The sequence below is a fragment of the Cibotium barometz genome, chromosome 9, assembly GCF_041138505.1.
Source record: "Cibotium barometz isolate CiBa-2024 chromosome 9, ASM4113850v1, whole genome shotgun sequence".
NCBI lineage: Eukaryota > Viridiplantae > Streptophyta > Polypodiopsida > Cyatheales > Cibotiaceae > Cibotium > Cibotium barometz.
In genome coordinates this window covers 39,637,841-39,651,579 of record NC_141054.1, presented here as the reverse complement: position 1 = coordinate 39,651,579, position 13,739 = coordinate 39,637,841, and the positions used below count along the sequence as shown (strand labels likewise).

Here is a 13,739-nt window from a genome sequence, read left to right as displayed (position 1 = left end):
TGGGGGACGAGGTTTGGGTGGATGGGGGAGAGGTGGCTGCTCAGGGACATGGTAGAGAGAGGTGGCATAGGTGTGCCAGGTGCTGGGTGAAGTAATCGGAGTTGGAAGGCGATGATCCTGGAAGATCCTCCAGGCCTCCTTACAGTCCCTTGGGGTCCATGGGGTCACCTGCTTTCAAGAAAGGTACAATAGTATTCAATGACCAGTTAACGGGGAAGCCCTCACATAAAGCCCTGTTAAACATGTGAACCAGTAAAGGGGCTAGTGTGTCCCTAGCATGGGAGAAATGCTCGGTGAGGAGTCCATCATGATCTTGTGCTCTCCAAGTCTGCATCCTGTCAATAGCATCTCTCACCATGCTGAGGTGAAAGAAGGAAGAGTGTGGGGGATGAGGTTTGGGTGGATGGGGGAGAGGTGGCTGCTCAGGGACATGGTAGAGAGAGGTGGCATAGGTGTGCCAGGTGCTGGGTGAAGTAATCGGAGTTGGAAGGCGATGATCCTGGAAGATCCTCCAGGCCTCCTTACAGTCCCTTCCAAGAAATAGCTGGTATAGCTCCTGCTCAAGATTGCAGGTGACTCAAAGACCATACACAGCACTATCGGGGTGAAGCAAGGCTGCCCCTTGTCTCCTACTCTATTTGGTCTATACATTGACGAGATCTCGGATTACATAGATAGACAGGGAGGACGAGGAGCACATTTGGCAGGAGTCTTGATACCGATCCTCTTGTATGCAGATGATATTGTTCTTATTTCTGATTCACCAGAGGGGCTGCAGAGGCATTTGGATGCATTACGGGCCTTTTGCGAGGACCAGGACCTTACTGTGAACCTTGGAAAGACCAAGGTCATGATCTTTAACACCTCCTCACAGTGGATAACTAGATCTGCAGTACAGTTTACATACAGTGGAGAGCCTGTGGAGTATGTTACCTCATATTTATACCTTGGGATCACTTTTGCTGGACCTCAATTCTTGATGCGGAAGGCGGCCGACGCTAGATTGACGAGGGGATATGCAGCCCTTGGCTCGCTAGAGAGGCAATGCTCACAGATACAGTTTCAGGAGCCGAGGACGAAGCTTTGGCTATTTGATACTCTAGTTAGAACTACTGTATGGTGCCCCCATCTGGGTGTCGTAGCTTATACCACAGGAGGAGACAGAGGAGAGAGCCGGCCGAGACAGATACAGAGGAGGTATATGATGGGTGGAAGCCGATGGAGAGGCCCCTAGTGGCGATGATCTCACACATGATTAGGAGTAAACCATCAGTGCCACATGAGATTGTGCGGGCAGAGATGGGTGCCGCACCGATAGTGACGGAGGCTCTATTCCAGGCAGTGACATACTGGCATAGGCTATGGGAGCTTCCACTTGATAGATACCCCCGGCTAGCCCTGGAGTCCTCGAGACAGTTGACACTTGAGGGAGATACAGAGTGCTGGTATGCATAGGTAGGCACTTGGTTTGGCATGCACGGTATGCAAATGGAGGTACTCCCCCCCTTCCAGTACAACATAGAGGCCCCGTCATTTGCTCTCAGCCACACAGAGCGGAACAGGGTTTTCAAGAAGGACATTGTCAGACTGGACATGGAGTTCACCTAGTCGTCCACCACTGGGGACAAAGATGGCCTTCTACAAAGATCACCTCCTATGCTTGACAGAGGATGGGTTCATCATCCGTCCACGCTACATGGACATACACCTATCCTTTGGGGTGAGATGTGCGATCGGCCAGATCCGCACCTCGTCCCACCAGCTGAAAGTGAAGACTGCCAGATATGGGCCTAGGGCGGCCGCACCAGAGGACAGGATATGCCAGCTCTATCACACAGAGCCCGAGACAGAGGACCATTACATATGCCGATGCCCCGTGTACTATGAGATTCGGGGGAGGTTCCACTGCCTCTTCCGAGCTGGGTTCGGACCACTTTCCAGGATCATGGACTTCCCAGATCAGAGATGCCTGGGAGTCCTTAGTGAGATCCAGATCAGCTGTACTTGCTCGAGGACCAACACAGAGAGCTCTTACTGACTTCTTCCATACCAGCACTTCGAGGGCCGATCCACCCATCATACCCAGACCACAGGCTAGTGTAGGAGCTCGGCTGAGAGGTGTGACACTCAACAAAGCCAGTGAGCTATGCAGAGCTCGATGCCCCAGACCCCATGGCCCTCGCCCACGGCCACGCCACCACAAGAAGATCTGGGCCATCATCTCCCATCATCGTAGGACCTTCTCGCGCACCAGCTCAGTTTTACCACCTTGAGCACCATGTCACAGCGGCCCATGAGGGGATGTATTAGGATGATATGAGAGCTCTTTGCTCATGTACCTAGATCAGATTTTAAAGTTCTAGATTTTTGTTATCTTTCTTTATTACTTTTTTGTCCCTAGGATTATGTACCTCATGGATATGATGTAACCTTTTGGTCTCATAGGTCATTTTTGCCTTTTGAAGACGTTAGGTTGTATGATGATGGTCCCACTTTGTATCATATGGCTCAGATTTGACATTCTCAGCTCATAGCTCTCGTCTTTGTTTTCTTTTGTACCATGATGAGATTACATGGACACTATTGTATCACTTTTGGTCTCATAGACCCACTGGGTCTTTTGAAGACGTTTAATATAACTCTCTCTCTTTCTCTCTCTCTCTCTCTCTCTCTCTCATGCTAGTTGTAGATATTATACACTTTTGTTGTACCTCAGTAGGAGTATTTTCCTTTCATAGCTGTTTAGGACTGTTTTAGGACTTTTTTAGTCCTTTTTGTCTTACTTTTGATGAGACACCATCAGCTGTGTACTATGTTTTGGTCTCATAGGCCACTTTGGCCTTTCGCAGACGTTAATATCTCTCTCTCTCTCTCTCTCTCTCTCTCTCTCTCTCTCTCTCTCTCTCTCTCTCTCTCTCTATCGTAGTCATGACGGCTGTAGTGCAGAAGCCTCCATAGCCGCTAATCCAACATTAACAACCCCTTGAATGTTTACCCAAAGGCAACAAGGAGCCCTCGATGTCAAAGTGTGCATGTCCACCCTCGCTGAAAGATTAGCATTAGATGGCTAGAAGAGTAAGATCCGGTCAGTGTGTCGGTACCTGGCTTGGAGGGCCTCTTTCAGCCAAAAACTGACCTATCATGTTACGTGCATCACCCATGTGAGTTCCATGTGGACATGATCAGCCAACTCAAGGGAAAATTTAAAGGCATGATTGGATCAAGTTGGAGCAGTTGAGCGCCCAATAGGCACCCAAAATGCTGGCATCTACAAATGCCAGTCCTCAGAGTAGCAGAGGCAAGTTGTGGGCGAGAAGAAGGGCGTTCTCAAGCAGCCAGATTCAGCCCGGGAATAACCAGAATAGCAAATAACTAGTAGCATTAAGCACAATAGGATGCAGCCATATCTCTTATAGATCTAAGTAGTACATATTCACATTCATGCAATATACAATATATATTGTCAATTCAGCCTTGTCTTTTGTGTACTTGCACTTCATGTGATTAGTGTTAATTAGTAGCTCAATCAGTGTTTGTTTCCTTCCACATGTCACATGCTTGCAGTTCATGTGATTAGCATTAATTAGCAGCTCAATCAGTGTTTGCAGCCTTCCACAAGCATGTTCCGTTGTCTTTTGTGTCCTTGCAGTTCATGTGATTAGCGTTAATTAGCAGCTCAATCAGTGTTCGCACCCTTCTGCAAGCATGTTACATTAGCATGGTTGGAGAGAGACCACTAGCCACTAGAAGTGGAACTTTCTATTTTGTTCTTCCTTGCGTTCTAGGCTCACCAAAGTCATGAGATGCCTTCTGGTAAGCAAGCCATGGCTGCTCCTACAGTCCGGCTGCAGTTCTGCTGTATGGATTCCAACCCATCTTGTGTGTACATGTGATAATATGCATTTTTGCTTAATGGCCACCATGGACTTTGCAATGCCTTCATTCCCAAGTCTCATATTCTTGACTTCCTACGTAAAACAATGTGCTTTATTCAAATCTGATTTGAAACTGTCAATCCTTCTGGATGTTGAGAGCAACTCCATCAGGCCCTAGTGTTGACACATCAGGACCGGTGTTCCATCAAGCCTTTTACCAGTTGTGTTTCTTGCCTGTGGTGATGTTGAAGAGCTGGGTGTGGCACTCCAATACACACTGAAGAAGAGACGAAGAGACTTACTTTATGGGAGGAGGCACCCGTCCTCTCCATGTCTCTGGCAAGCACCCATTTCCAAGGTAGCCTGACCATTAACCTAGGCATGAACAGTAGTGTGTCCCATTCCAAATTTGCTTTGCAAAATCACTAGTGTGTTGGCACTAATCCAAATACACTAGCATGTTGGCACTAGTTCAAATGCAATGTGCATGTAGCCTTTTTGCAGTGTACTAAATCTTCATAAAGGCGGTCATTCTGCTGTCTGATCACCTCAAGATATTTGTCCAATGTGCAAACTGGGATACCAGACATCTGTGCTACTTGTCGAGCCTTCCAAACATGCATCAGGCTGTAAAAAGCAATGCTACCCAAGGGTTTCATCAATGGGGAGCAGCCATATTAATGTGAGAATAGCTCACCCTAGTCTCTTTGAAGAATGTGTTGCCCTTAAGTGAAGAGTTTCTCTTGAGAAATTCTAGAATCATTCTCCCAATCTAACGGTAGGGTATACATGCCATATGTTCAACATGCATTGGGAGGGCGTTTCTGCCACTAGAGTTCAGGTATCCCAAAGGGAAGCTGTGCCATCATCTTTCATGGAGTGTTTGGGCGGGGGAGGAGATTGCTACTGTAAATGGAAATGAGTCTATGGAGGGAATGCAAGGTTCAAATCCACTAGAAAAGGCTTTGCAGCTTTTCACAGGAAACTAAAAAGTTATCTTCATCTGCTATCAAAAGGGACGATTAGGGAGCAAAGCAGGTACCTTGGCTTGACTGATGTAGAGAAGTTGGCCATGAAGAGACGAGTAAAGGGTTGCTGCAAGGCCACCATATTGAGCTCTAGATACCTTTCTACTCTTTTCTTCATTCATACTTTCTCTTTCGAGGTCTAACCACCTTGTAAAGCTTGCTTTATACTTTTGGAGTTTGAACAAGGAAAAACAAAAGGCTTTTCTACCATTCCTTACATGTGGTGATTGTTTGGCAGATGTGGTGGTCTTACTTTCTTGCCTCATACTCATCGGTTTATTTTCATTGCAACATCATGGGACACAGAGGGTCGCATTTATGTTCGCACCCATTGTCATTGCATGGCTCATCTGCATTGGTTCTATTGGCATTTACAATATCTGTCATTGGAATCCTGATGTTATCAAAGGGCTTTCACCATACTATATCTACAATTTCTTTAGAGTCACTGGGATGGATGGATGGATGTCCTTAGGTGGAGTGGTTCTTTGCATCACAGGTATGTTGTCATCTGTGATCGTCAACTTTTGATGTTGATTACATGCTTCTGACCATAATTTTTTGTGTAGGAGCTGAAGCAATGTTTGCAGACTTGGGACACTTCTCACAGCTTTCTATCAAGGTTATGCCTATACATGCAAAAAAGATCTTGCAGCATCGAAGTAATTTGCAAGCCTTTTAATTGAGCTTTGAATGCAAAACTAAGGTTTAAGGCTACTCGTGCAGCTTGCTTTTATATGTGGTGTCTATCCGTGTTTGATGCTTGCCTACATGGGAGAGGCGGCCTTTCTTTCTAGAAATCGGGATGCAATCGGATGGAGCTTTTACAGATCAATTCCAAGTAATGAATCTTTTGAGATCTTTTTTACAACTGAGGGGACAACTCTGCCCACGAAAAGGGGAGATCTCAGCCACCTGTCCCTGATGGGTGGGGATCTCCCCTGTCTAACCCTTGCTGGTTCGATGGGTGGAGGATGTGTCTTTAAAGACCCTAAATTGTTTGTCGTAGTTGGGAGTAGGCTCAACAACCTTTTACTGGCGTTTTTAAACTTTGCAGAGCCAATCTTCTGGCCGGTATTCGTGGTAGCCACACTTGCATCTATTGTGGGAAGCCAGGCTATCATATCTGCAACCTTTTCAATTATCAAGCAGTGCTCATCGTTAGGTTGCTTTCCCCGTGTGAAGATTGTTCACACATCCAAGAACATATTTGGACAGGTTTATGTCCCAGAGATTAATTGGATTTTGATGATCCTTTGCTTGGCTATCATGATTGGTTTCCGGGACACAACGCTCATTGGAAATGCTTATGGTTCGTTGTTAATACCACACCCTTGGTTTTACAAATGGAGTACATGAGTACGAAACTAGACACCTAAATATATAATTTACATCACACAACAACAACAAAAAAGGAGAAACTCTTATGTTTGATAGGTGGGCTCAAAGCTTATAATATGATTGGTGGCCTCAGCCAAATCAACAAAGACTACATTCTTAAGATGGATATGCTGGCTACTAATTAAAAGCAGTTTTTTGTCTTGGCAGGTCTTGCTGTTGTGACAGTTATGCTAGTTACCACATGTCTCATGTCACTTGTCATTGTCATCGTTTGGCAGAGAAGCATCTCACTGGCGCTGGGGTTCCTTTTGTTCTTTGGAACTATAGAAATGGTATACATTTCCTCCTGTTTGATCAAAGTGCATCAAGGTGGCTGGGTTCCTCTTGTGCTCGCTATGGTATTCATGACAGTCATGTGCACATGGAACTATGGCCTCAGGAAAAAGTATGAATTCGAATTGCAGAACAAGGTCTCTATGAAATGGCTACTCACACTTGGCCCAAATCTTGGCATTGTCCGGGTCCCCGGCATTGGTCTCATATACACTGAATTGGTCTCTGGGGTTCCGGCCATCTTTTCACATTTTGTGACAAATCTTCCAGCATTTCATCAGATTGTTGTGTTTGTCTGCGTAAAGGCAGTGCCAGTTCCATATGTACTTCCAACCGAGAGGTTTTTGGTAGGACGGATCGGGCCCAAGGAGTACCGGATGTTTAGATGCATAGTAAGGTATGGATACAAGGATGTACACAAAGATGATGATGACTATGAGACCCAGCTTGTGCTCAACATTGGTGAGTTTATACAGTCAGAAGGAGCAGATATGGCAGCTGATGCACCTCTTAGTGAGATGGTTATGGATGGTCATCCCACAATGAAGCTGGATGGTCACCCTGCAATGAAGCATATACCAGCTCATCATCAAGGGGATGAAAGTGTCTCTTCTCTTTCCATGTCATGTGATGAGTCCCTCAGTTGTCAAAGCCTTGACCAGCTCAGTTCCAATTTTGGAAAGAGGAAAGAAGTGAGGTTTGAGCTACCGAAGAGCTCACATGTAGTCCAGGCAGTCAAAGACGAGCTGAAGGAACTCATCGATGCAAAAGAAGCTGGGGTTGCTTACATACTAGGACATTCCTATGTGAAAGCTAGTAGAAACTCCTCTTTGATGAAGAAGTTTGCAATCAACGTGGCATATAATTTTCTCAAGAAAAACTGTCGGGGTCCTTCTGTGGCTCTGAGGATTCCCCACACTTGTCTCATTGAGGTTGGGATGATCTACCATGTGTAGGTTGGAGAGGGAGGCAGTGGAGTTACCTCTGTACTGTGTCCATACTTTGGGGATATCTTGAAAGGCTATATGGTCGTCAACCTGGTATCTTTACTCTTGAGATCTTTATGGAAGGTGGCCATTTTGTACAAATTCACTTCAGAAGCGTGCCAGGTATTGTGATATGTACAGTGCTAAATGAGATAAGATAGTTTAATTTTTGTTCAAGTGTATTCTCACACTTGCCTTAGACGGGGCTTATACTGTTGTTATATTTATGTGGGTCAAGAGGGAAGTGCTTGTGAGTAGGCACTTGTACATCAAGTGTGTGCGGGGATGTAAGGCAGTTTTTTGTTGAAAACCTTGTATTGCAACTTTCTTGTGGCTTGGAGTCTCTGATATCTTTGTAGAGCTACATGAGAGAGAGAGAGAGAAAGAAAGAAAGTTATACAATAGTGTCCATGTAATCTCATCATGGACACTCTTGTATCACCAAGAGTTTGTGGCTGTAAACCAGTTTTCTGAAACCCATTTACTCATCTCTCTTGAGGCTTCGAAGTTCTGATGCTTTTTAGAGAGCTTTGCTTTGAACGTCTACAGGAGTGTTGCTCTTGGGAGAGTGTATCCACAAAAAGTGGGCCACGATGGTCTTTGCACTGGTCCCATTGCCCGTGTTTTGGCCTCCAGCCAAACGAGCAATGGTTACAAAAGAGAGAACTTCAACAAAGGCACGCCAATCTTATGGACCCATTGTGGGTAATTTTGCTGACTACAACCAGACGTGTGGAAGCCTCCACAAACTCATCCACGGCTTGTAGCTCTTGAAGGTGGCACCATGGATTGCATTTTGCATTGAGGCTGCACAAAAAGGAAGCCAACCTGATATTGTAGTTAAAAGCTTGAAGGTCTGCTGCTGGGAAGGTCGTAATGACTGCAGGAAGTTGATACGGCACAGTTCCTGTTGTCGAGCAGAAGTGCCACAACCACTAGAAATAAAGAGGAAAGCTATATTAATGTCTACAAAAAACTAAAGGCTGTGAGACCAAAATGTTACAATGCTTCCATACCGCATCCTGGGGAAAGTTAAAACAATCTAGCTACAGAGAATAAAACATCCTAGAGTATGACAATGTTACAAAGTATCCTGTAGTTGCTCAAAGAAAACACCCTAGCCAAAAAGGCGACAGGATGCAGAATCTTAGCTACAAGCCAATAGGGATCAACGTGTCTCTATATGCACTGCATGCTAGATCACAAGGCATGGAAGACAAAAAAAAAAGGGATGATAAGCTTTTTTACACACAAAAACCACAAGAGCCACATTGGATGAAATATGTCTCCTCTTCATAGGATGGTTGAGGTTACTAGCTTTTGTGAAGTAAACTTTATGAAATTCTATCTGTAAGAACTTAGGGAGTTCTATGTGAATAATTTCCATTTTTTGGGGTTTAAGGAGATGGTTTTAAGGAGATGGTTGTGAACTATTTCTAGTATGAATGAGTACCATATTGACATCCTCACTGATATCCCAAGGGGTGGAAGGTATTTGATTAATTCTTTTTGGAGGTGGTTTCGGAGTTGTGTTGACTTTATGAAAGTCAAGTCCAAGGTGATGACATGATATCCCAAGGGATGGAAGGTACATGATTTAACCCCTTTTGGAGGTGGTTTCGGAGTTGTGTTGACTTTATGAAAATCAAGTCCAAGGTGATGACATGGTCCTACTTTTGGTGTTTAAAATAGAAAGGCCATTGCATATGCCATTGTATGGCATATGCAATTGGTAGTGTTAGGAGATATGAGAAAACATTCTCTTGCATTAGTGCAATTTTTTGGTTTAAAATACCATGTTATGACTAAATATTCCCAAAAATCCCGGGTAAAATACCATGCAGGTGTGTGTGTGTGTGTGTGTGTCCTGTAATCTGTCCCTGTTAGATAAAAGAGGGATGGGAAGAAAAGGCTGCAACAAGTCAGCAATTTTTCCCCAAATGAACCTGTGATGCATGGCTAGTGGATAGGAAGCCATAGCCCGAGGGAAGGAAAGCATTTGACCAGTAGCATCAATATACTCTCTCCTCCAGCCATCACCATGGATTCATTCACATGCTAATTCTCTTTGGCATATGACAAAATCACTTGCTTGGTGGCGAAAGAATCTTCGCAATTTATGAAGGAGTAAATTGCCTCTCAAGCAAAAGCTTTTCCTATGGCGTTGTCTTACAGGTTCCTTATCTGTGGGGGTCACTCTTGCTAAACAAAGGATTGCATCTGCTTCTTGTCTTCGATGCATGGCCCCTTCTGAAAGGGTGCCTCATTTGTTTTGGACGTGCTCCAGCACTAAGGCCTTCATCCGCAAAATTTCCATGTTACTTCGCCTTCGTTTCCCTAACTCTTTTTTTGGGAAACACTTTTGGCTTTTTGGCATACTCCCTACAACCACGGTCCATTACTCTTTACTTTTGTACTGGGTCAGATATTGGGCTTTCTGGACCATATGGCAGGATCACAACATGAGATATTTTGGGAAACCGTTTTTGCAATCTTATCAGTATTTTAGAAGCTACTTACGGCAATCTGTTTATGATGCTTGCCACCAAGGAGATCTTCATCAGTCATGCCTGGAAATAGTTTCTCTTTGCTTCTGATTTCTCGTTGAGGCTCTCCGTTTTGGAGACTCTCATGTAAATTTCTTTATTAATATATTGTTCATGGATTTACCAAAAAAAAAAAAGTGTGTGTGTGTGTGTGTGTGTGTGTGTGTGTAATCATGTAGATATGTGTATTCACAAAATGCATAAAGGCTACTCCACTTGATATTTTTTGAAATAGATCATAGCCCAAGCCCTAAACCATAAAGTCCATACCCTAAACCCTAAACCCTAAATCCCATACCCTAAGCTCTAAAAAATAAAGTCCAAACCATAAAACCCAAACCATAAACCCTAGATCACAAATCCTAAACCTTAAATCCTAACCCAAAACCTAAAACCCTAAAGTTTGAAACCTAAACACCCTAAAGTTCAAACCCTAAATATTGACCTTCAAATCCTAAAGCCGAAAGCTTAAATCCTAAACCTAAAGCTTAAACCCCAAAGCCCAAACACTAAATATTGAACCTTAAACCATAAATCCTAAACCCTAAAGCCCAAGCAAACACCCTCAATGCTTGAGTGTTCAAATTGAACAATGCTCAATTTGAGGACATCTCAATGGTAGTTAGGAGCTAAAATCAAACAATGTTTAATTTCAGGACATCCCTATGGTTGAGGCCTCAAATCGAAAAATGTTCGGTTTGAGGACTAGCTATCATAGAGAACAACTTGAGTTAACATATTGTCTAGCTTTGTATCTTAATGACTCTGGCTAGGGTAATCAGAGATTCTTAACAACATTCTCCTTGACACTTTCTGAATGAAGTGATTTGGAATATTCTCCTCGACACTTTCTTAACAATATTCTCCTTGACACTTTTTGAATGAAGTGATCCGAAATCTTACTCGGCAGCATATGGTTATCCACAAGAAGTCCATAGTATATTATCCACACCCCAACGATCAAGTATGGTCTACTAATCAAGTGTTGTAAAAAATCTTGAAGAAGATAGTCAATGAAAATTATGCTGATTGGGATCAAAGGTTGTACTCTGCACTTTGGGCATCTGGACAACTTATAAGGTAGATATATCCCTTTTTTCATTGGTGTATGGTCTAGAGACTATTGTGTCCATGGAGTTTGTCATTCCAAGCTTCAGAGTGGCTGTTTCTGCTCAACTTCTCTAGAGGAATCAATGTCTCATCGATTGGAGCAGTTATTGATAGAAGCAGCTCTGGAATATCTGGACTCTCCTGATGTCATCCAGAAGGGTGCCCAAAGATTTTTGTGGGTAGGAATTCCAATTTAAGCGAGCCACACTAATACTGTGTACTGTGAACAGGCTCCATTTCAGGTTTCTAATAGAGATGATTATGTTAACATATAAGGCTACATATATGTTAAAGAAAGCTTTGGGGATGTATATCTATGCTTCTGCAGTAGGAAAGCCTATTGCTTGGGCCACTATACTTTACAACCATTTGCAGACAGAGTTAAAGAATCTTAACCCTAGTTTGGGAAAAACTAAAATTGGGTAGTATTTGTTTTTCTTGCATCAAGGCATTCTTGCAGCATTGGCTGCCCTGGACACTGCAACTTTAGGCCATCAGGAGGCTACAACAAGATGAAGATAGGAGATGTAGATAGGAAAGAGATAGGAGGAGGTTATTAAGCAAACTACCCCACACAGCAGTATTAGAGACAACAGAGAAGACTCCAGAGTGCCTTATAGAGAAGACACCTGAGTAGCAGCCTGAACCCCCTACTATAGGATAACAACCTGAACCCTCTGCAGAACACAACAGCTATATGCTTCAGAAGGCTCTAGCACAACACACTGACTTTTTTGGAAGAGCTGGATGTTGAGGATGAGGACTGATCCAAGCTGCATGAAGGTACATTTCTAGGTGATGTAGGTGAGGTTGGAAATGCTCTAAGCTGAGGAAGCCCTGCAGGGTGAGCTCAACAAAGCCAAGGCAGAGGTAGTTGAGCTTCGAAATAAGGTGGTGACCAAAATGCTCAATGCTGAGGTGCTTGCATTGAAAATGGCTAATCAATTTGCCATTTATACAACATACCAATGGAAACACTTGCTGCCAACAATTTCCCATTTTCACCTAACTGGCATATAATTCAGATGATAGTGTGACACATTTTAGTTGGAATGTTAATCACAACAGAGCTGGAGCTGCTTGCTATTTCCACCTAATTGGCTAAAACTAGAGACCATCAAGCTCTCATCGGCCATCTATTCCTTGTATCAAGATTTTGTACTAGCTTCTCTGGTGCTTCATTCTACACATGCGCACATTGTCGTGGTGCCATTACTTGACTACATGGCCAGAGTAATGATTTGGACCTACCTTTGTTGCACTCCTGTTAAGAGTGTACACAACCGTGTTATTGTCTTAACCCAAAATGATTTATGTAGATTCCTATGATTGCAATAGCACAATTCTTATGCTCTATAACACCATTTTTTGCTGCGAAGGTTGAGCAGTAGTGGGCTACCGCTTTATGCTTCTTTCTTTATAGAAACCCAAGAATTCATCAAACATGAATTCTCCTCGGGTCTATTCTAAACTACTTCATTATGTTCATGTCTCAATTTTAACCAATGCAAGCTATTCCTTAAACTTTTCGAAAGCTTGAGATTTTTCCTTAAGAAAATACATCCAAATCTTCTTACTGTAATGATCTATCAATGTGAAAAAAATAGAAAGAACCTCCAAGTGCAATTGTACTCATCTTTCCATAGAGATCATAAGCGTGTATGAGCTAAAAAGGAGTCTTCGCCCTAAAACTGGCCTCTTGTGGTGGAAAGGGTTTTCAATGCTGCTTACCTATCATGCAAGCTTCACATACATCTAGACTATCATAAATTGGTGAAAAATGCGTAACTAGCTCACCTTCTACATCATTAAAAGAGTCTAAATATCAAGATGTCCATATCTCTCATGCCAAAGTTTACGGCTACTCAAGTCGATTCGGGACATACAAGTTGTTCCTCCAAATTCCCTTTGCAATGACCTTATCATCTCCATCAAGAATGACTACACCATTCTTGTCAAAGTGAAACCGCAAGTCACGGTCTGTGATGGTTGAGACAGAAAAGAGGTTTCTCTTCATATTTGAACATTTGAAAGACTTTTTGTACAACCTTCTTTAGACATGAGTGAAATAGTACATGGACCTTTTATTAGGCACTTCGCATCATTGTCCAATGCCACCATGATGTCATCTCCCACAGGCTTTAGGGAGGAATACCATTCCTTGCGAGACTTGTCACGTGCCTAGAAGCCCCAATGTTGATGATCTAAGAATCATCATATGCTGCAACATTATTTGTCTCATTACACACTTCTTTAATGGCAATAAATGGCTCTATTTCAGCAACATGACTGGAGTTTTCCTTGGTCTTTAGAGTGCCATCTTGGCATTTGCTTGCTTTGTCCTGCATTCTTTGGCTATGTGCCCTTTCTTGTTATACAATAGTAAAAGCATTTAACCTTTTTCTTCCGATCTGAAGAGTTAGAATCCTTACCCTTCTTCTTTGTGTTCGTGGAGAAATCCTAGTCCCCACCATTGTGACTCTGCATCCTCATCTCCTCATCCCAAAGCAATGATCTGAA

General features: G+C 43.3%; 1 protein-coding gene across 10 annotated transcripts in view; it reads left to right on the top strand.

Annotated features, from left to right (window-relative positions):
• Positions 1-7,887, top strand: part of LOC147635567 (putative potassium transporter 2) — a 34,378-nt gene extending 26,491 nt beyond the window's left edge. For 7 of the 10 annotated variants that reach the window (XM_086802909.1, XM_086802913.1, XM_086802908.1 and 4 more), the window contains 5 exons: positions 5,142-5,402; positions 5,473-5,525; positions 5,630-5,744; positions 5,961-6,215; positions 6,452-7,887. In XM_086802909.1, coding sequence (XP_086659035.1) covers positions 5,142-5,402; positions 5,473-5,525; positions 5,630-5,744; positions 5,961-6,215; positions 6,452-7,533 — 1,766 coding nt within the window. In that variant the 3' untranslated portion in view covers positions 7,534-7,887. The remainder of the gene's footprint in view (positions 1-5,141; positions 5,403-5,472; positions 5,526-5,629; positions 5,745-5,960; positions 6,216-6,451) is intronic. The other 3 variants (XM_086802915.1, XM_086802916.1, XM_086802912.1) reach the window with 2 other exon arrangements.
• The last annotated feature ends 5,852 nt before the right edge of the window (positions 7,888-13,739 follow it).